Source organism: Lithobates pipiens, unplaced genomic scaffold (genome assembly GCF_037356315.1).
Source record: "Lithobates pipiens isolate NorthernLeopardFrog02 unplaced genomic scaffold, aLitPip1_a1.2 Scaffold_1, whole genome shotgun sequence".
In the NCBI taxonomy this organism is placed as follows: Eukaryota; Metazoa; Chordata; class Amphibia; order Anura; family Ranidae; genus Lithobates; species Lithobates pipiens.
This window is the reverse complement of record NW_027507685.1, coordinates 128,597,208-128,619,872: the sequence shown is the minus strand read 5'-3', so window position 1 is coordinate 128,619,872 and position 22,665 is coordinate 128,597,208. Positions and strand designations below refer to the sequence as shown.

The window sequence follows — 22,665 nt, the reverse complement described above, 5'->3', positions numbered from 1 at the left end:
GTGTGCAGACTAAACCCCTGCTTTTAACACATACTGTTAGGTTGATTGAGTTGTCTGCGAGCTGGTCGTTAAATAAGCTTGTTTTTTTTCCCTTTGATTTATCCTTGGCCCTGTTTATATGAATGTGATAGCAGTTGGCAATTTTCCTAAATAGCAAGTCACCAGGCCCAACCACAGTAAATGTGGGGCAGCCATATTTGCTGCTTATTAACTTCTTGCCGACCAGTTGCCACAGTTTTACAGCAGCAGAATGCCACAGCTGGGCGAAACACCATTGCCTTATGCCTTTTGGCCACTAGGGGCACGGCCCGGAGCTCGGGCTCGTCGGGCTCCCGCGATCGCTCGTAACAGAGCGAGAACCGGGATCTGTGTGTGTAAACACACAGATCCCGGTTCTTTCAGGGGAGAGGAGACAGATTGTATGTTCATACTAAGTATGAACATCGATCTCTCTCTCTCTCTCTCCTCCTAGACAGTCCCATCACCCCACAGTTATAAGCACACCTAGGGAACACCGTTAACCCCTTGATTGTCCCCTAGTGTTAACCCCTTCCCTGCCAGTGACATTTACACAGTAATCAGTGCATTTTTATAGCACTGATCACTGTATAATTACTGGTTTCAAAAATGTGTCAAAAGTGTCTGATGTGTCCACCATAATGTCAGAGTCCCGATTAAAAATCGCCGATCGCCACCATTACTAGTAAAAAAAAGAAAAAAAAAAAAGTAATAATAAAAAGGCCCTAAATCTATCCCCTATTTTGTAGACACTAACTTTTGCGCAAACCAATTTACGCTTATTGCGGATTTTTTTAAATATGTAGAAGAATACTTTTTTTTTTTATCAAAAAACAAAAAAGTGGGATATTTATTATAGAAAAAAGTATAAGATATTTGTGTGTGCGTGTGTGTGTTTTTTTTTTGTTTTTGTTTTTTGTTTTGTTAAATTTGTCACTCTTCTTTTTGTTTATAGCTCAAAAAATAAAATCCACAGTGTCTAATATATACGCGATTCTGCACTTCCGAGTAGCGGGCACAAGTGAGCATCACAGACAGTGATTCTACTCATCGGGAGCCAATCAGCGGGTCCCACGGGCTCGATGACCGCCGGCACCTGCTGATCATTCTGTACATAGACAGAACGGCCGTCTGCCTATGTAAACAAGGCAGATTGCCATTATGTCAGTACAGAAGGCATGGATCCTGTGTTCCTGCAAAGCAGAAACGGCAATCCATGCCTTCCCCTAATAAAAGCACCTCCCACACTACACTAAAACACCAGCTAGGCACACAGTTAATCCTTTGATCGCCCCTGATGTTAACCCCTACCCAGCCATTGTCATTAGTACAGCGACAGTGCATATTTTTAGCACTGATCACTTTATTAGTGTTACTGGTTTCCTAAAAGTGTCAAAACTGTCTGATTTGTCTGCCGCAATATCGAACTCCCTCTATAGGTCAATGATCACCACCATTACTAATAAAAGTAAATAAATAACTAAAAATTCCATAAATATCTCCCATGGTTTGTAGACGCTGTAACTTTTGCGCAAACCAATCAATATATGCTTTATTGGGATTTTGTTTTACCAAAAATATGTAGTAGAATACATACAGGGATAAATTTATGAAGAAATTTTTTTATTTTTTATTTATTGGATATGTTTTATAGCAGAAAAAAATATATAGATATGAAACAGAGCGCGACCGGTAGTGCAGAGCAGCGATTGTGTTTAATTGCTCCCCACCCACAGTGCAGGTATATGGGCAGGCTTAGCCAGTTGAGAGCCATGGAGTTTCTGGTCACATACTGCAATTTTTGTCTAACATTTTGAAATCATGTCTTTGACAGTTGTCATCTGAATAAGTGTCTTAGTTTTAAATTTCCCTTCTATTCCTGTTCCAGCGACAAATCAAAATTTTGGCTTTACATACATAAGATGAACTTGGCTAATGTCTGCAGTCATTAAGCAGGGATGCTAATTCCCTGTGGTAAAAAAAAAAAAAAAACATTAGACAGAGCATGTACACATCTTTATGTAAAGTGCAAAACTCTGAATATTAAAAAAAAAATGTTACAGCTGCTCAAATAGATTTTGCAATAACTCCAAATGCACTAAAATAGGTTGTATAAAGAACGTGAAACTTGCCATGCTGAAGATCAGAAAACAGTCATATTGTGTGGTACGTTTTTAAATTGCACCGAACAAATTACGTTTTACACATGCACCTCATTGTCTCTGCAGCATCTTTGCAAATCGGGAATAAGTGTACCTTGTGTGATGACTAATGAATAGTGTAACCCGACCCTTCCTTTCTATTTCAGCTATGTCCAGTTATTTATACATTATTAAATACGAGCTGCCACTCGTCATCCAGACTTTCATGGGGTTGACTGCGAAAACCGAGTAAGATTATAAAGGGTTGTATATGTGTGTGTGTGTGTGTGTGTCTGTGTGCATGTGCGTGTGCATGTTTACCTGGGCTCACCGTTATACATTACCACTGTCTGAATCCCTTCTTCTCCACAGGGCTTGGTATTTCCAAGGCAACCTGCTCATCATCATTGTCACAATCCTCATCATTCTCCCCCTCGCTCTCATGAAACATCTTGGTAAGACCCAAATCTAAGGACCTTCTGCAAACACGTATAAAGTTCTCATGGCTGCTCCTCAATGGGCCAGATTTATCTAACTGAAATAAGGATCTCTACTGTCCAGTACAACCGAATTAAGTGGAAGAAAGTATCTGTTTGGTACCAGTAGATTATTCTCCTTCCAGGCACTTTCATAAAGAATGTCATGTGTAGTTGTATTGAAATCGGTTCTTTATATAAAATCCATATGTGCTATTCTATATCTGGTGTACAGACTATGCTGGGTGGTATATCTGGTGAACAATCTGTGCTCGGTGTTCGCCCCGGTGTGTACAGTCTGTGCTGGGTGTTTATATCTGGTGTACAGTCTGTGCTGAGTGTTATATCTGGTGTACAGTCTGTGCTGGGTGTTATATCTGGTGTACAGTCTGTGCTGGGTGTTTATATCTGGTGTACAGTCTGTGCTGGGTGTTATATCTGGTGTACAGTCTGTGCTGGGTGTTTATATCTGGTGTACAGTCTGTGCTGGGTGTTATATCTGGTGTACAGTCTGTGCTGGGTGTTATATCTGGTGTACAGTCTGTGCTGGGTGTTATATCTGGTGTACAGTCTGTGCTGGGTGTTTATATCTGGTGTACAGTCTGTGCTGGGTGTTTATATCTGGTGTACAGTCTGTGCTGGGTGTTTATATCTGGTGTACAGTCTGTGCTGGGTATTTATATCTGGTGTACAGTCTGTGCTGGGTGTTTATATCTGGTGTACAGTCTGTGCTGGGTGTTTATATCTGGTGTACAGTCTGTGCTGGGTGTTTATATCTGGTGTACAGTCTGTGCTGGGTGTTATATCTGGTGTACAGTCTGTGCTGGGTGTTATATCTGGTGTACAGTCTGTGCTGGGTGTTATATCTGGTGTACAGTCTGTGCTGGGTGTTTATATCTGGTGTACAGTCTGTGCTGGGTGTTTATATCTGGTGTACAGTCTGTGCTGGGTGTTTATATCTGGTGTACAGTCTGTGCTGGGTATTTATATCTGGTGTACAGTCTGTGCTGGGTGTTTATATCTGGTGTACAGTCTGTGCTGGGTGTTTATATCTGGTGTACAGTCTGTGCTGGGTGTTTATATCTGGTGTACAGTCTGTGCTGGGTATTTATATCTGGTGTACAGTCTGTGCTGGGTGTTTATATCTGGTGTACAGTCTGTGCTGGGTGTTTATATCTGGTGTACAGTCTGTGCTGGGTGTTTATATCTGGTGTACAGTCTGTGCTGGGTGTTTATATCTGGTGTACAGTCTGTGCTGGGTGTTTATATCTGGTGTACAGTCTGTGCTGGGTGTTATATCTGGTGTACAGTCTGTGCTGAGTGTTATATCTGGTGTACAGTCTGTGCTGGGTGTTTATATCTGGTGTACAGTCTGTGCTGGGTGTTTATATCTGGTGTACAGTCTGTGCTGGGTGTTTATATCTGGTGTACAGTCTGTGCTGGGTATTTATATCTGGTGTACAGTCTGTGCTGAGTGTTATATCTGGTGTACAGTCTGTGCTGAGTGTTATATCTGGTGTACAGTCTGTGCTGAGTGTTATATCTGGTGTACAGTCTGTGCTGAGTGTTATATCTGGTGTACAGTCTGTGCTGAGTGTTATATCTGGTGTACAGTCTGTGCTGGCTGTTATACCTGGTGTACAGTCTGGTTTGGGTGTTTTACCTGGTGTACGGTCTTTTCAAAGTACAAAATATCAACAGATGACAATAGTAATACCACAGTTCAAGTACCATACGTTACCATGTTATGTATAGGAATGTGCAATCTGTAGAAATCACACAAAAGTCACAAAGTAGGCAACAAAGATCGAAAAATTATAAAGTGCTGATATATACCATCACAGTGTGTAGGTCTTCAAGGCATAAGAGAAAAAGGAGAAGGGGGGTGAAGAATCTTACATAGATCTTGATGACCTTTGTGTATTACTTTAGATCTATGCAGTAATTCCACATGAAACAACTCCTCTCTCTGTGTGGGAGCTTCCTGTAATAAAGACCAATTGCTGCTGTACTCTCTCATTGTGCAGGATGACTGGTCTTGTCTCCGCCCCCTCCTGTAGTTTTTTACAGGCAGCCTGCTGGGCCCCTCCCACAGCTCTACTCTGTGCACAAGTTATGTACAGCATAGTGATGATGTCTCTGACACATTTCCAAGTTTAAAGTGTAGTATTTTTTTTTTTTTAATCATACTTGCCTAGATGCATGCAGTATTGGTCCAATGCTCTCTCTGTCCCCCCGATGGCTCTAAGACTGAGAACCGAGTGATCTAACACCACTGATTACTCAGTTCTCTGTGCTCCGTGAGCAGAGAGCTGGTGACTGTCACTCACAGCTGTATGCGGGCTTCAGCCTGCTGTCAGCTGAAAACAGGTCACAGAAGTGAAGAACTAAACCAATATTTCTCCTTTAATACCTTGGTATACAAAGACATTTGATGTTCACAGTGGACTCCTATCATTGCTGGATATTGGGGAACATATTTAAATGAAACATTTTGTTCCCGGAGTTCTGCTTAACGTGTGTGACCGAATCCTCATGTGGATAATCTCTCTATCTCTTTCAGGTTATCTGGGCTATACAAGTGGCTTCTCTCTAAGCTGTATGGTCTTCTTCTTGTGTGCGGTAAGCTTAAATATTTGACTTTTATAACAAACAGACTTTGCAGTTCCGGTATTTCTCTAAATAGTATTTTATAATTTCCTAAACTTCCACATCAGTTCTTTCTGTCCCATCCAGGAAATTCTAAGGAGCCATGGAGCATGGCTTTTTACTGACAGCTATAGAAATGCCTTGAAAAAAAGTTTTTTCCTCCTTTATTAGTGTGTTTATTAATGATATTCCTTTATGAGAATTTCTCCTAATCAATAAGAACTAATCTCCAGACAGATGTTGTAAGATGAAGGAAAAGTGCCCTATCTGTGGTGTCAGTAGAAGAATTGTGCCCCATTATTGTTGTCAATGGGAGGAATAGTACCTCATCATTTATATCAGTGGGAGTAATCATGCCCTTTTGTTGGTGTCAGTGGCAGGAATAGTGCCTCGTATCAGTGGGAGAAAAAGTGCCCCAAGGGCCGGATAAGGTCAAGCAAAAGGCCGCAGTTTGGAGACCACTGTTGTAGACTAAGGTGTAGTTGGCCAAAACCAGCTCCAAAAAAATCCAGCACTTGCGGCTTATGCCTCTGGATTATGAAATGTGGATCACATTTCCTGGATTTTAGCCCTTTGTCTTCATGCCTATTGATATCTCCTCTTTGTGTCCTCTGATCATCCTGTTCAGGTCATATACAAGAAGTCTCTAATACCTTGTCCCTTGAGCAACTCAACAACCACAGAGCATAACCTTTACACCAATGGCTACAATACTACTACTGCCACAGGGGAGGTGTGCACAGCTAAGATGTTTACTCTCAACACTCAGGTATGTCTGTTTAATTTTACCGCCCCCTGCTAGTTTCATCAATGACTGAACACCAAGTACTATAGGCAAGAAGAAACAAGATCCCAGTTTAGAAAGGTCGATGAATTTTCACTAGCTTCTGTTGGTTTACTGTAATTTGGTATCAACTGCAGCTGAAACAGTTAGTTTTGCTTTTGATAGTGAAGGAAAGGACAAGAGTCTGTAATATGTTTTGTTGCTGGCTGTGTCGATATAGGGAAGGTTTACCCTTCCTTTTAGGACAGGAAGTACTTGGTAATATCTATGAAGGGGAGAAAACATTTTTAGTAGGAGTGTGGAAACGTTTGAAATAGTTTTGTTAGCTATTGTTTTATTTTTTTTGTTTCATACGTTTTTATTTATGAGAAATTGAGACCTACAGATAACAATACTGTATATGGTAACTTGTTACATAAATATAGCAAAAAACATACTAGACAAGAAAACCTTTAAACATCCAAAGTAAGGTGTTCTAAAAAAGCATTACAGTGTGGTATCAAAAAGATGCTAGTCGTAGGCATATATCGATTGGTCAATATATTACCAAACACACTGGTATGTAGCTTATACTTAACGTAAACTGTTGTGGAAGGCTAGAACATATCTAAAGACTAGTCTGCGTCATCTGGTAACGAGTATCAGAGGAACCATCCAGAAATGGTAGGGAGACCTGTATAAATCAACTCCCAACCCAAGCAACCCTAAGGGGAACAAACTGTGCTAGGGGGGAGGATTGTAGACACCTAAAGTAAAGTGCTATCAAGGTTGGTCTATGAGGAGTGGCATAGTTCCCTTTGGCCCCTGCCCAATGTTCAGGTCTGTTTAGGTCTATTAGGGTGCGTCTATGTCTCTACTAGTAGAGAGGAGTTAAAAGGGGGACAAAACATGTGTGGCGAAGGTTATATGGAAAGAGCCAGGGGTGCGATTAGTTTTGGGTATGATCCTACGTTGATGTATAGACCATGTCAGTGAATGAGAACAGGATGCTTAAGCTTTCAAGGAACTCGGGGGGGGGGGGGGGGGGGGTGAGCGATGGATAAGGGGAGACTAAAGCGATAAAGGATGAAGAATGGCGGACAATCCAACCATAAGCAAATGCCTACTATGTACATGAGGTGTTGATCAATTCATAATGGGGGGCTTGGTAATGGGTCAAGTAGTAATGCCTTAAATTCTGGAGAATCCCTAAAGTGTAGCCAACAGGCCCATGTATTACGGTATTTGGTTGGGTTGTCTTTAGCTTGGTGTATTAGATTTTCCATTTCTGCTATTCTCTCCGTGCGTTTCAGCCTTGTTAGCTATCCTTTCCTTCCTGTCCCTGTGACAACTACTTCCCTATTTTTTGTACAGGAAACAAGGGTATATCTACCCAGTGGGCTCACAGACTGACATAAAGTTTAATCCTTTCCACTCCTATCCTAAACAAATGGTTAATGGACCAATCAATAAAAATCACACTTCACAAAAATAAGTAAAACAGAACTAACTTTTTTTATTTTTTCCATGCACACTAGCAGCTTAAAAACCGACCAGAAATGCTAATATTCAGCGTTTTCTGATGACGTTTAGCAGTGTTTAGGAGCGCTAGTGTTTTGGTAAGGAGCAGGCCGCCACCGGCGTCGGTAAATAGCTTGCCGTTAAAGAGTGGGCCAGCAAGCTGGCCACCACATCCTTAACATATGACGCATCAGCTGGGAATGCTGAATGTAAACAAAAGAAATGCTGGCAATTCACATTTGAGAAAAAACAGTGTGCGCCCCCCCAATCCATACCATTGGGTCTGGTATGGGTTTTGAGTGTAACCCCACACCAAAATGTAAAAAAAAAATGGTGTGGTGGCAATGCAGAGAGCATGTGGCTTGGTATGGTTCAGGAGGGTGGGGGGCGCTTGCTTGCCCCCCCTTTCCTGCATGCTCGGATAAGAGTTTGGTATGCATTGGGGGGGGGGCCCACACTCCATTTTTTTATTTTGGTGTGGGGGTTCCCTTCAAAATTCATACCCAACCAAAGGGTCTGGTATGGATTTGGGGGCACAGTGTTTTTTTTTTTTTTTTTTTTTTTTTTTCTCAAGTAATTATTTTATTTACATTCAGCTGTCATCTAGTGGATGGACACTTAATATTGTTTTGCTATATATTGTTTGGTGTCTAGTTTCTTGTAGCATTGTGGATGTTTCATGTCATTAGAGACTTTAGAGAGTCTGTTGTTTTTCAGACATTTAAACACGCAATAAGATAGGAGGACCCATGGGGAACAGCCATTGTATGGTGCTACAAAACAAGAGGCTGTATATGTAAAGAGATGATGATGATGATGGCCCTCTTGCCCTTATCACAGTATACACTTTGGACAGAAACACGTGGTTTTGGGGGTTTTTTGTTTTTTTCTTTGTTTTCTTTAACATCATACTGATATGATTATTAACATAAACCCCAATATCCCTGTAGATACTACTTTCCCAAAGTAAGACAATTTTTCTATATTTTATTCCAGACTGCATATGCCATCCCCATTGTCGCTTTTGCTTTTGTTTGCCACCCTGAAGTTCTGCCCATATACACCGAGCTCCGCAGGTAGGTAGCTGGGGTAAAGTGACAATGGGTTGATTGTGTTGAAGATGTGGATCTATAATGGTCTAACGTGATACACCACACCAATGCCGCAACTTCTGTACACACACAACAGCACTCTGTGAGGTTATCTGAGTAAGGCTCCATTCACACTTGTGTGACTCCAAAGTCCTGTGACATCTTTACTGCAACTTTGACGCAATTTTGGATGGATGCGACTTTGGCTTTGATGCACAACTGTCACATGTAGAACGTCCCTACTGCGACTTTCATGCAACTTTTGAAGGTTTACATTGCAGTCTTTGGCAAGTCGCATGAAAGTCAGACCAAAGTAGTGCAGGAACATTGTTGCAACTTGTAAGTCGCATATATTTGAGCGGGAAAAAACATGGTGTGCGACTTGTCATGCAACTATAGTGTCCAACGTTGCATGACAAGTCGCACAAGTGTGAATGGAGCCTAAGCAATGCAAAGAGCGAGAGTGTGTGGGATTCCCTGGTCAGAATTCAGCTGTATTCACTGTTGAAATGCATAACTGTGAACTGTCTTATTGCCAGCATATTAGTGTTTCTGTTCAGCCAGTTTTCTAATCCAGGAATTTTCTGTCTGGCAGCACAGCCAGTCCTTGACTTCATGTTGTTTAGTGTACTTAAAGGGTAACTCCACTTTTGTTGAGAGAAAAAAATTCTCTGGGCGATCTATGTACTGTACACTGCAAAGATTTTAACTAATTCTTGTGCACAGAGTGGCCCCGATCCTCATCCTCCTCCTCCTCCTCCGGCGCTCTTGGTTCCTTTTCTTGTCGCTTGCTATGGGGGCACTCATGCATGCTTACTCCCGAGCCCCATAAGACACACAAAATGGGGCTCAGTCTGTCCCTCTCTCGCCTCATTGGCTCACTGGCTATGATTGGCAAAGGCTGTTGCTGCTGTGTCTCAGCCAATGTGGAGGGAGAGACCCAGGAGAGCACCCACTCTTGTGCACATCACTAGATCATGATCGGGCTCTGGTAAGTAAGGGGGGGGGACTTCGGGGGGAGCTTTTTACCTTTGTGCAACCACTTTAGTGTTTTCAGTTTGGTGCTCAGATACAGTTGAGTTCCACTTTACCTAATCCTCCAATCCCTGCAATGGTCTTGATGACATCAATGGACCTTAGACCATCAGAGTGCAGGGGAGAAGAGGCTACAGGGACCAGTCTAGGGAGCAGAAGATAAGGGAAGACTTTTAGTTTACCCGGAGTTCAACTTTAATTCTTAGAGCCATTCAATAAAGCAAGTCAACTAATTTAATTTCTGTGTATAAAGTTCAACTTTTTACAACAAAGAAGCAAAAGAGACGGGGAAACAAGTGAAAAGGAACCTGCTAACTAAAACTAAGAGCATAAAATATTATTAAGAGGCTATATTTAATATGTAATTATCTTTAAAAAAAATGCATATTATGGGTTTTTTTTTGTTTGTTTTTTTACATTAGTCTTGTTCTTCAAAAATAAAGACAGAAATATATACAAACTCCCTATTTATAGTCTTTGAACTTCATTTAATAAAGAATTTGATGTATACCTACAAAGGGCTGCTGGGTATTTTTTATTATTATTTTTTAAGATTTGCAAATAGATGAAAGGGCTGTGATTTTGCTGGTTGCTGGGAAACCAGATTTATACAGGGTTGAGCTGTCTTCGTACACCTTTACCTACTGCTAGAGGGCATGCATATATTTGGAAAGAAATTGGATGCATCAAAAATCGCCCTGGGGTATTTCCTGTGAAGCTGTACAAACCCGCGTCTTTGTGTTTCATTCGTGTGATGTTGCATCGTATATTTTATGCGCGGTTGGCATTTTATGTACAGTGTGTCAACCCAGGAAAAGAGAACAATGTCTTTGCAAATGCGCTTTTATACATGTTTGCTTCTGCCTTTTGAAGCTTTATTTTTTGTGCATTTTGAGATTGCCAAGAAACTCAAAACAAGCACAAAGAAGGGGTCAGCTCATTTTAGTGCTATATTAAATGTATAGGGAATGTGCAATAGTTTTATACATAGCTTTATGGTAAGGACTAAAAGCATACAATTTAAAAAAAATGTAATGTTTCTGTTTGTTTATTTTTTTTTGTAGTCAGGTATATACACAATATTTCAAATTAATAGTTTGTATTTGATTTTCTTTTTAAGCCATGCCAGCTGGTGGAGCTCTAGGCTCCTTTTCATTTATTTATCTCTATTTGACCCATCATAAAAAGCTCAATAGCCCAAGCTAAAATTTACAGTGGTTGTAAAGGCAGAAGGTTTTTTTTGTATTTTTTATCTTCATGCATTCTATGCATGAAGAAAAAAAGCCTTCTGTGTGCAGCAGCCTCCCTCAACACCCCTAATACTTACCTGAGCCCCATCTAGATCCAGTGATGTCCACGAGTGTCTCAGCTGTCTGAGATTCTCCCTCTCTGATTGGCTGAGACAGCAGCGCCACCACTGGCTGCCGCTGCTGTCGATAAAAGTCAGCTAGCCAATCAGGAGAGATAGGGGCGGGGCCGGGTTGGGGCTCTGTGTCTAAATGGACACACAAAGCTGTGGCTTGTCTCAGGTGCCACCATAGCAAGCTGCTTGCTGTGGGGGCACTGAACAGGAGGGAGGGGCCAGGATCACAGAACAGGGACCCAAGAAGAGGAGGATCTGGGCTGCTCTGTGCAAATCCACTACACAAAGCAGGTAAGTAGAACATGTTTGTTATATTTTTTTAGACTTTACAATCACTTTAAACATGCAAATAAAACAGTGAGAGCAACGACTCCATGCATACTAGCGATGAGGAGCTTTCTGATCATGTGACCACTGTGACAGCCAATCACATCAGTCACATCACCCGAATGCCTGCCTCCCAGCTTTTAGAACCCTTAAAAGGCCGGGAAGGGGTTAAAATGAATTCAAGTGATATTAAAGGTTACTTTTTTTATTTTTTAAATAACAAACATCTTATACTTACCTACTCTGTGCAGTGGTTTTGCACAGAGCAGCCCTGATCCTTCTCTCAGGTCCCCGGCCGGCGCTCTTCACTCCTCCTCCTCCTCTTCTCCGAGTGCACCCATAGCAAAGAGAAGAGACAGGCGCACAGCTCTGAACAGTGGACCTGTAGAGTGGATAAATGTATAACAGAAGCCACACAGGTGCTCAAGCTCAGAGGTCCCCTCATCCAGCAATTAATAGAACACCAAATTAATGAAAAAGCCAGCAACTACAAAAATCCTTCTGAATCCTTTTTTTTGATACATGACCATGAGTAAAAGCAAATGGCGTTTCGGCAGTAAGCCTTGATCACAGCCTAGATTTAAACGTACAAATGAAACAGTGAGAGCAACGACTCCTGCATTAATCAGATAGCTCTGTCCAAAGTTTTCACAAGAGCTAGCCTCCTGAAAGATCATTAATGCTGTATTGTCTCTCTAGCAAGCCCATACTGCTCTGAGGATCCTTTGTCATGCAAAGCAATGATAAGCAAAGAATTTAAAAAATTTGCAACCTAGAAAAATAATTTGACCCAAAACCTTTATAGTTTTCTCTTAGAAGGGATTGCGAGACAAATCTAATTTTTTTTGCTTATCTCTGACTCAAGAAGTTAACTCACAGACTGCAAAACTGTTCCGGCATAGTGAAGGTGGAAGAAAAGCCTCACTACCTATTAACAATATTTCCTCTGCTCTTCTCCTACTTATTCTGCCTAACCTGTATTAATAAAAATATGTGTACTTGCCTATTTTTAATCTGCTCCAGTGCAGATAAAAATAGGCAAGTATACAGATTTATTTATTTTTATTTTTTATTTTTTATACAGGTTGTGCAGGATAAGTAGGAGGGCAGAGGGAACATTTTTAAAAATAGACTTGGGATAATCTTACAGTTGAAGTTTCAGCTATGCAGTCTACCTACAAGGTACAATTAGTGGAATGGTTTTGAAACAGTAGCTTCTATCAAAGGCTTCTTCTGATACTGCTTTTTGAAAGATTTCCGTTAACACTAGAAAAAATGGGGGCTGTAATTTGACTGGTTGCTGTGATTAACCATGCAGTTTGTATTTCAAGATTTTTGACAGTTTGTGCCTCGATCCTTACTTGTTACTTACTTACCTTACTTCTAAGCCACCTTGCGCCCTCTGCTGGACAGTGTTTTTTTGTTTTTTTTGTTTTTTACACCAATAGCTGGCAATAACACACCGTAGGTGAAGAAAATCACTGTTATGAAATGCTTGTATAAGTCTGCATAGATAAGCACTACACATAGGACAAAATATTCAGACAATATATATATTTACATCCATGTTTGTTTCTTTCCCCCATCCAGAGCTACCAAGTCCCGGATGCAGAATGTGGCCAACGTATCCATCCTTGCCATGTTCATCATGTACCTGTTGACTGCAGTTTTTGGCTACTTGACTTTCTATGGTGAGCATCCTTTTGCCTGGCTGGGTCAAGGGTGGTGGAAGTAGCGACCATTTTAATACAACCTCCTCAAAAGGAATTTCACAGCTTGTGTCATTGAAAAAGTAAAAAAAAAAAAAATGCTTTCTCAGAAGTGAATGTGATTCAAAAAGTAGCCCGATTTAAGCAGGCTCTTCACAGTGCTTATGTATGGGACGTCTGCTTCTTTTTATGACTCTGCACTGTGTGCAGATTTGTCTTCTGAGAGCTAGAGAAGATGGCACTCAGATCTGCGTAACCCTCAACCTAAATTGTCATTGGCTTTATGTTAAAGGGGAATTAAAGTGTTTGTAAACCTAAAAATAACAAAAATCATTGCACTGTATCTTTAATGTATTTGTACTTTATTTTTCATATTGCTTTTGTTATTAGTACTTGCTATTCTTCTCTATTACATGGTTGGCCCTGCCTATGCCCCTCCTTCTGATAGTAAACTAGCCATGCTTAGCTTGGCAGCTGACACATGTTAGCGTGGTCAGTTTACATCCTCTTTCATTCCACACTTAGATGCAGACACACTGTGCAATCACAGAGCATGTCTGCATCTTCCGAGGTGTAGACCACGCTCCCTCCCCCCGCCCATCACTCCTGCCTTTACTGACAGCAGCTTCTCCTCCAGCCGCTCCTCCTCTACTCAGACATGTTAGACTCCATACATGCCCACCAGCGGGTCACGTGATCGCTGTTTATTGCTACACAATTTAACGGACCTGCTGTTGGACATGTATAGCGCTAGGCAGATATGTCTGACATCACAAAGGGGAAAGGAGGAGTGCTCAGGAATCAATAGCAATCATGTGACCTGCACTTGAGCAGCCACAAAATGTATACTAGAACACTTACTGACTGCCTAACTGTAAATATACATAATTACTTTGATGTTAAATGCAGAGTATGGCAGCAGCCATAACCCCGGTATCTTTATTTACAGCAGACAGCCAGCTTTCCAATAAGTGGTCCCAGTGGCACATTCGCCGCGGGATCACTTTGATAGATGGCGGGAGAGGTGACCCCTCCCGCCGCTTCCCAGGGTCGTGCGGGTTTACTAGAGCCATTGGTAAAGCTGGAAGCTATCTGGTCCAATCAGTGGCTAGGCAGTAAGCCAATTGAGGGCAAGATAGCCCCATTCAGGTCTATGCCCTTGGAGGATCAGAGCATCGTCTGACGTCACTTCCGCCTCTCGTGCTTAAAGGGATTTTTTATTTATTTTTTGCTTTTAAAGGTAAATGAGAGATTGGAGGTCTTTTTGACTCCAGATCTCTCAATAAAGTGGACCTGTCATGCTTCTTTCCATTACAAGGGATGTTTATATTCCTTGTACTAGAAATAAAAGTGATTAAAAAAATAAAAATAAAGGGACAGTATAAAAAGTAAGATAAATAAGAAAAAAAGGAAAGCGCTCATCCCTCCAAGCAGGCGCACAGAAGCGAACAAATTCGGAAGTTGCGTCTCCATTTGTAAACGGTGTTCAAACCACACATGTGATGTATCGCCGTGATCTTTAGAGCGATAGCAATAATTCTAGTGCAAGATCTCCTCTGTAACTGTAAACAAGTAACCTGTAAAAATGTTTAAAGCTTCACCTATGGAGATTTTTAAGTACCGCAGGTTGTCGCCATCCCAAAAGCACGTGCAATTTATAAATCATGACATGTTCGGTATCTATTTACTCGACGTAACATCTTTCACATTATACAAAAAAATTTGGCTAACTTTACTGTTTTTTTTTTTTTTAATTCATTAAAATGTTTTTTTTCGAAAAAAAAAAAAAAAAAAAAAAGAAAAAAAAAAAAAGCACTTGAAAGACTGCTGCGCAAGTACAGTGTGACATAAAATATTGCAATGACCGCCTTTTTATTCTCTAGAATCTCTGCAAAAAAAAAAAGTATAGTAAGTAATTTTGTAAAACAACAAATGTAATAAAAAGGCCTGGTCTTAAAGGGGTTAAAAATCTAAACATGGAGTCATTAAAGGCTTAAATTTGGTTATTCAAGAATGTTTTTAGTATCAGTGAGGTTTTTAGTATCATTGAGGTTTACAACTACTTTAAACCCTCCTATCCTTTGGAAGTAAAGGATGGTTCTACCTTGGCCTCTATTTAGATCTGCAGTTACCATGGTGCTGCAGATGTGATCAGCTATGACATGAACCAATCGAGTGGACTTGAGAGATGACTGAGAGCTGACATAAGCACATTGAAAACAGTGACAGTTCTCCCCACAGCAGCTGGGCTCGGGGAAGGAGAGATTGTGCACTGCATAGTCTTTGAACAAGCCAGCACACGTAATCTTTTGGCATTTGTGTTCTGACAGGGGGATGGCCCCCCCGCCAGAACACTCTGATTGGGAGACGGTTGGCTACTGCTTCTCCAGCATGCTCATTCAACAGAAGCTGGCCCAGCTGCCACGCACACTTTTTTTTTTTTTTTTTTTTTCTTTTTCTAACCAGCTGATGTCGCCTGACATTTGGCCCATGTATACTAGGCTTTACATATACCCAGCGAAGTGCCCGGCCTCAGGTGATACACAAAGATTAAACGCCTCCTCCTACATAACTTATACCTGTTTATTTGCACTTTGCTCTACATTGCTTCATAATTTACAAAGCTTGTCTGAGCTGTCGGAAAAAAGGGGGTGAGGAACGGCAGTTACACTGTGCAGAGCTCAGTGTGGCGAGCTCTAAGAGCTGATTGGAGAGAAGGGGCACACCCACCTTCACAAAGCACACAGGAACAGAGCTGAGGCTATCAATCAGCTGGAGATCCCTCCCCTGTTACCATTTTTCTCTTGGTGTCAGGAAAACTTGTCAGGAGGGGTTCATGAAGATAGCAGAGGAATGAAGCAGCAGACAGAATTTACACTTAGTGCTCTTAATTGAAACAGGTACACATTATAGGGGGATATGCTTTGTTCATACTGCATGTCTGAGGTTTACATCCACTTTAAGGATGTAATAACATTTGTTAGCAATTTCTAATTTGAGCTTTCGTTTGGGAAACAGATAATTGGTGGGCTTAGTTCTGCTTTAAGAAAGATGCAGGAAATAAAGATGCAGGTGAAAATACAGGATGAATGCTAGAGGAAAATGGAAGTTGAACTTTAGGCTAACAGTTGAAATACAAGTTCTCTGTCTTATTAAAGAAACATTGCCTGTGTTCTATTCTGTTAGGTGATGTGGAATCAGAGATGTTGCACACATACATGAAGGTGGACCCTCTTGACAAGCTGATGCTGTGTGTTCGCGTTGCTGTACTGGTGGCCGTCACCCTCACTGTGCCAGTTGTCTTGTTTCCGGTAAGAGAAGCTTTCCTCGCTTTTTCCTGCTCAGTGTGTCAAACCTTCCTATAACTTATGGCTTTTCCTTTCTCAGATCCGCAGAGCCATCCAGCAGCTAGTCTGCCCAGGACAGGACTTTCGTTGGTGGAGACACATCCTTATTGCCGTGTGCTTGCTTTTTCTGGTCAACTTGCTGGTGATCTTTATTCCAAACATCAAAGATATTTTTGGCGTCATTGGTAAGATACTGTATTCTTACGATAGCGGGTAGTTTCCTCCCCATAGAAGGTAAAATGCGTGCATTTATAGTTTAATGATTTAAGGTGAGGTGAAGTATGTATTGTTTGTTCCTGGAAGGGCAACCCTTTGACCCAGTGGAGGTCTGGCAATTTTTAGTTTGAGTGGAAAGGAAGGCTAGTGGGGTGAAGTGACACCTACAGGGAACGCATATTATAATATCAGTAAGCACTTTCTTAGAATTATTGTTGTACTGGGTATTTAAAGTCATTTTTTAAAGTGAATTTAAGATTACAAGCTTTGTTATGCCTTTTATGCTTGCGCCTTTTTATCCCTGGGGTTGAATTACCAAAACTGAAGAGTGCAAAATTTGGTGCATCTGTGCATAGTAGCCAACCAGCTTCCAAGTTGTGTGTTTTTTGTTTGTTTGTTTTTTGGCTACCATGCAGCTTTGGTAAATAAAATGGACAGAAAAACGTGGAGAAATTTTCCCATTGGTGTCTCTTACAAAATGAATAGGCTAGCATACGTATTTACTCTTCCCATATCTATCCAAAGTGAAAAAGTTTTGGCTGTTGTGATTTAGTCGTTGGGATTTAATACTTAAAGCGCAGCTAAACTTACCTCTTCTTCAATGGTCCAACGTCCCTCACTGGCACCGCCATCTTCATCCCAATGTCAGTTTGTGGCTGTCTCCATTGGATGATGCAGGATGACGCCATTCCTGTGTATGCGCAGAAGTGCAGTCATCCCAGCACACAGGCTCAGTGCCAGAATGTACATCAGAGAAAGAGTTGTAGAGGTGCCCTGTGCAGAGACGGGTGCACTGATTGGGTGATTAAGACTGGCCATAAACCTATAGATTATCTGCAGATTTTCCATGATCAGATGGAAAATGTGGAACAGATTCCTCCATCTACATTGAACTGTGTGAATGGAAGAATCTGCCACTGGCCCAAGCTTCCATATCTTGCTAGTCAGCCCCCCTGGCTCTCACAATACCTGAACATTCTGATTGGGTGCAGGCATTGTTTAGGTTGAGAGCCAGGGGGGGCAACTAGCAAGATACTGAAGCTTGGCCCAGTGAGAGATTCCTCGATCCACACAGTTTAGCATACATGAGGAGAAATCTGTTCCACTTTTTCCATCTAACCATAGAAAATCTGCAGATAATCTATAGGTGTATGGCCAGCTTTATGTGTACATCTCTAAAGACAGCTGTAGCACTAACACCTGAAGGAGCTGCTGATCAGATTTGGGCTTACCGTTACCTTTTGTTCCACTCGCTTCACGTATAGGGGTGTCCCGTGGTAGATGGCCCAGTAACTCGAGAGACTGACAACAGATCCACTTAAATGAATTTTTATTTGCAAAACGTTGACAATGAACAGTGTCTTAAATTGGGATTAGAGGGCTGGAAAGGAAGTTCAGGTACTCTTAGTGCCAAAGTCAAAATGTTGAAGAACTTGCTTACTTTGACTGCATCCAGAGAATAGCCATTCGCAACTGGATGTTCACTCAAGTTGGACAGTCCCTCTCTCAAGGCCCAGCAGCCAACAAGGTGCTTACTCAGGAACAAGTCTCTGCCACAGACGTTGTTGTAGAACATACAAGATAATGTCTCTGCCACAGATGTTGTTGTAGAACACGTAGGGTAACTAAACTTGAAAAACACTTGTAGGATACCTGGATCTTTCAGCCAGCTTGGCGATATCCATGAGACCGGATTCTCTTGGGTACTTCAGCCCTTCCAGGCTCTTACTTAAGAAACCAACCCATACGTGGTCTTCTTCTGAAGAGTCCTCCCCTGGAATGCTTGAAGTCACTGGGTCTCTCCCAAACTGGAGACGGCACCCAACCACCTCAGAATCCGTCTTTAGTTTCCTTGCCTCAGGCTAGCCAGCCCCGAGACATAAAGATTGGGGAGATCCGCTCCCCAGGCCATAGCCTTCCTGGGGGCTGGTCAGGAGTACCAGGACCATGAAGTCAGTACATCATTCTGGACCGGAACCCCGAACCACCTGACGTCCGCATCTTAAGTACCTTCTCCCAGAAAGCACAGCAAGAGTGACCATTCCCACTGGGCGGGCTCCGAGAGAGTAACCGAAGTACCCAACCAGACCATAGTTCCATGTCTGCCAGAAGAGGCAGTGCCCCCTGTGGCCAGGCTGAACATCTCACAGTCCAGTCAGACTGATGCAGAAGTCCAAATTTAGACAATTGTACCCAAACAAAACTGCAGTTTAGGCATAACCTTAACTTTGAAAAACGCATAGCGTGTGCTTTTCAGGAGACGCCGCTGCACAGCCATCCCATTATTTTAGTTCCGTTGCTGCAAAACAGATCAGCTTTCGCTCATCTGAACTCTTGTCCACACAGCCTTGCTATTGCTGGAAATCACGTGGATAACGTAGCCTATTTATCAATGTATTTAAGGTGCTGCATCTGAATCAAAAACTACTCTTGGTAACTTTTCCTCTCTCTTACTACAGGAGCCACTTCAGCACCAAGCCTGATTTTTATCCTTCCAAGCATATTCTATATAAGAATTGTTCCTAATGAAAAGGAGCCACTGCTTTCTCGTCCAAAGATTCAGGTCTGTGTGGCCATGTGCCTTGCCTGCATTTGAACTCCTGCCCTCTGCGCTACCGTTCACTTAATTTATATATCTATTAAAATGGGGTCCACGCTTCACCTGGACAAAATCACCCTACCAGGTGGCATCAAGTTAGAGTAGATAGAACCAAATCTGGTAACTTGTTCTCCTGGTAGTAGTGGACCATTAACAATGTATGTAGCCTTGTGACTCTTAACCTGTGTAAGAATTTACAAATAAGTCAAAGTGAAATTTGAAAAGTTCTAATTTGCCTACTGGTTCAGTTTCAGAGATTCAGACAGTAGTGGGCACATTTGATCAGTATAGGCATATATCATAGTGCGTATTAAAATAAATACATGAAAATACCCTCAATAATTAATATAAAAATTTATATAAAAAAGATAATGACAATTTATACAAGTAAATCAAACCAAAATTAATAATAAAGTGCTCCTGTGCATCAAAGTGATCTGTGATTCTGGTACTGTCCAGTGGGGGAAATGATCAATAATCCCCCTATAGATAAATTCCAGAAAAGTGCTTCTGTGCCAAACATATGGTAAAGCAAGTTTGTTTTAAAAAAAATGATGTGACAGTCTTGCTGGGAAAACGTGTAAAAGTGCGTATGCACAAATTCATTTCAAAAGTGCTTCTGTGCCGCACAGATCTTATTCAATCATTTTTTGATTTACTTGTGTGTATGTATGTATATGTATATGTGTATATATATATATATATATATATATATATATATATATATATATATATATATATATATATATATATATATATATATATATATTGTCATTATCTTTTTTTTATATTAATTATTGAAGGTATTTTCATGTGTTTATTCATTTTAATACACGCTATGATGTATGCCTATATTGTGTAGCACATTTTAGCGCAGCGTATAATTTTTTTTTTTTTGCTTTTTGCACGAGTTTGAGACGTGTTTAATGCACGCAGCTGAGTAGTGGTGTCAATCAGGCATTGGGTTGATTGAGGCTCGCAAGAATTTCATTTCTTTACATTTGATCAGTATGACAGTCGTTGAAAAAATATTTTATAACTAAAATATAAATTGATGCTTTGCACACTGCTGTACAACCATACTTATTTCTAGTAAACTTTTGCTTAAAAACAGGGATTTTTGGTTCGCTAATATTGAAATACATTGTCAAGATAGTCAGCTGTATCAAAGTGATCTCTCTATAGCCACACCCTACCTTACACAAAAATGCAAAATGCCAAATACTTTTATTGCAATATACAGTATGCGAACCAAAAATCCCTATTTGTATGCAAAAGCTTGCTAGAAATATGTATGGGTGTATAGAAAGGTGCAGAGGGCTAATGTAGATTTTTCATTGCTAGCATGTGGTCTTACCCCATTTAGTATCTTGAACCACCTAAAGGGTTAGTTCACCTTTTCAGAAAAAAAAACTGAACTAACTCGGTACACCCTCCCCATCTTCGCTATACTTACCACTGCAGGTGATGAGCTGTCAATATCCAAGAAGCTGATATAGTCATCCAGGGATTGGAAAACACCGCTCTTCTCCCTCTTCTTCTTTTTGCAGCTCTTCCGGGACCGATCAGAACGATGCTCTGTGATGGTGCTGACCAATCCGAATTGCTCTGATCTATCCTGGAAATACTGAAGAAAAAAGAGGGAGACAAGCGGAAATGTCAAATTCCCCAACTGCTGCACCGGCTGCATGGGCATTGATAGTTCATCACCCACAAAGGTAAGTTCAGCAGGGGCCTGGGGGTTGGTGGGGGGTCGTACAGTGTTTACCATTTCATTTTTTGTGAAAACTTTTTCTGAAGCTAAACAGCAAATTTTGAGGATAAACATTACAGCTAGGGAACACATAAATTTGCAATGTTAGCACCCCGATTCTAGCCATAGCTAGTTGAATTCAAACTGCTGGACCTAACAATATTCTCTATCGCAGTAAGTCAGAATCACAAATACCCACTTTCTGCTAGTAAATTGTTTTTTCCCCCTACTCTTGTCTTCATTCATGCCCCATGACTTGAACTCAGTCTTCTGTTCTTTCCACAGGCTGCTATCTTTGCCGCCTTGGGCTTCGTATTCATGATCATGAGTTTGAGTTTTATCATTGTGGACTGGACGACAACGGGAAAAAGCAACGTCGGGGGTCACTAACCCCTACTTGGTTCCCCTCTCCCACTGGATAAGGACATTAGGCCAGTTCTCCTGAAACCTGTGTAGGCTCAAAGGACAGGTCTGTTGACCACATCAAGATCAGAATATTGGTTATCATTGCGGAATTCAGGAGCAGCTGGCCAAGAGGAGAGAGGGACTCTCAGTCATTGCAGGACAAGATAATGTATGCCAAAAAAGTGCCCCCAGCCCAGAATCACCTCCCCATCCCCCCAGCTGCTGCAAGAAGTCACTACAATCACTGTTTTTGTGTTGCTTCCTTCTTCTTTGGTGTCTCGGTAACTGCAGGACCTTGGCTGTCAGTCCTGTACACCAGTCGCTGGGGAATACAGCGGTTTCCCTTGAGAATTCATGCATGCCAGGTCACTTATCCCCTGATCTGTACCAAAATCAACAAATCACAGTGCATCTACCTCACTGACCCTGCAAGACAAGGGTATCTGTGTGTCGCACTCAGGGGGTTAGGTCATCTCTCTGAGATAGGCCACAACATAAATACACAGCATTATCATGTGCCATGTCACACCACATAGTGATACAGAGTATCTCCAGGTGTCTGAAAACTGCCTTCACATCCTTCCTTGGTGACTATACATCCTGAAGTAAAATCACTACACTGCATTTTTTTAACAGGTCTGACATGATGTCTCCAATTTACGGTTACAGAAGCCATAAAGGTTTTTTTATTGTAAGTGCCCTTGTTATGTGAAGGACTTGAAACAGTTAATGGATTGGGAGCCACCCATCCATAAGGCAGCTGGTTCCATCCAAGAAAGCGATACTCTCTGCCTGACAATCAATCCTCCGTCCTGATCACTGTGAATCCTGTGGGATCGCTGCGCCATTTGAATCAATTGGCCTTCCCATCTAACACACTCACACACGTGTTGTGCTCTTAGAAGCTGAAAATATCTTGGTTTACATGTGTGGATTGTTAACTGAGCGAATATTTTAATAAATTTTAAACAAGTTGTCGGTTTTATTTTTTTTGTATGTACTCTGTTATAAGGTAATATGCTACCAATGTGTTTTGTGTGTGTCTGTGTGTTCTTGCCATCTTTCTTCTTAATCATTTATTTTTATTTTTTTGGTGGGTGATATGTAGTGTGTTCAAAGGCCACTCCACCAAAACATGTATAATTTATGTTTTTGGTAGAGTCCACGGCCTAATTTCCTGGCAGAAGTGATGTCTGGGTTTGGTGTAGCGGGTGAGCTTGACCTGGGTTAAAACACAATATATTGTCATTTC

The 22,665-nt window shown here is 41.3% G+C and overlaps 1 protein-coding gene across 3 annotated transcripts in view; it reads left to right on the top strand.

Moving 5' to 3' along the window:
* The window catches only part of SLC38A5 (solute carrier family 38 member 5), a 151,532-nt gene extending 129,145 nt beyond the window's left edge, over positions 1-22,387 (top strand). For all 3 annotated transcript variants that reach the window (XM_077476626.1, XM_077476634.1, XM_077476619.1), the window contains 10 exons: positions 2,327-2,408; positions 2,532-2,614; positions 5,199-5,257; positions 5,913-6,053; positions 8,565-8,644; positions 12,975-13,075; positions 16,280-16,404; positions 16,481-16,625; positions 19,116-19,219; positions 21,294-22,387. In XM_077476626.1, coding sequence (XP_077332752.1) covers positions 2,327-2,408; positions 2,532-2,614; positions 5,199-5,257; positions 5,913-6,053; positions 8,565-8,644; positions 12,975-13,075; positions 16,280-16,404; positions 16,481-16,625; positions 19,116-19,219; positions 21,294-21,398 — 1,025 coding nt within the window. In that variant the 3' untranslated portion in view covers positions 21,399-22,387. The remainder of the gene's footprint in view (positions 1-2,326; positions 2,409-2,531; positions 2,615-5,198; positions 5,258-5,912; positions 6,054-8,564; positions 8,645-12,974; positions 13,076-16,279; positions 16,405-16,480; positions 16,626-19,115; positions 19,220-21,293) is intronic.
* Positions 22,388-22,665: the final 278 nt, after the last annotated feature.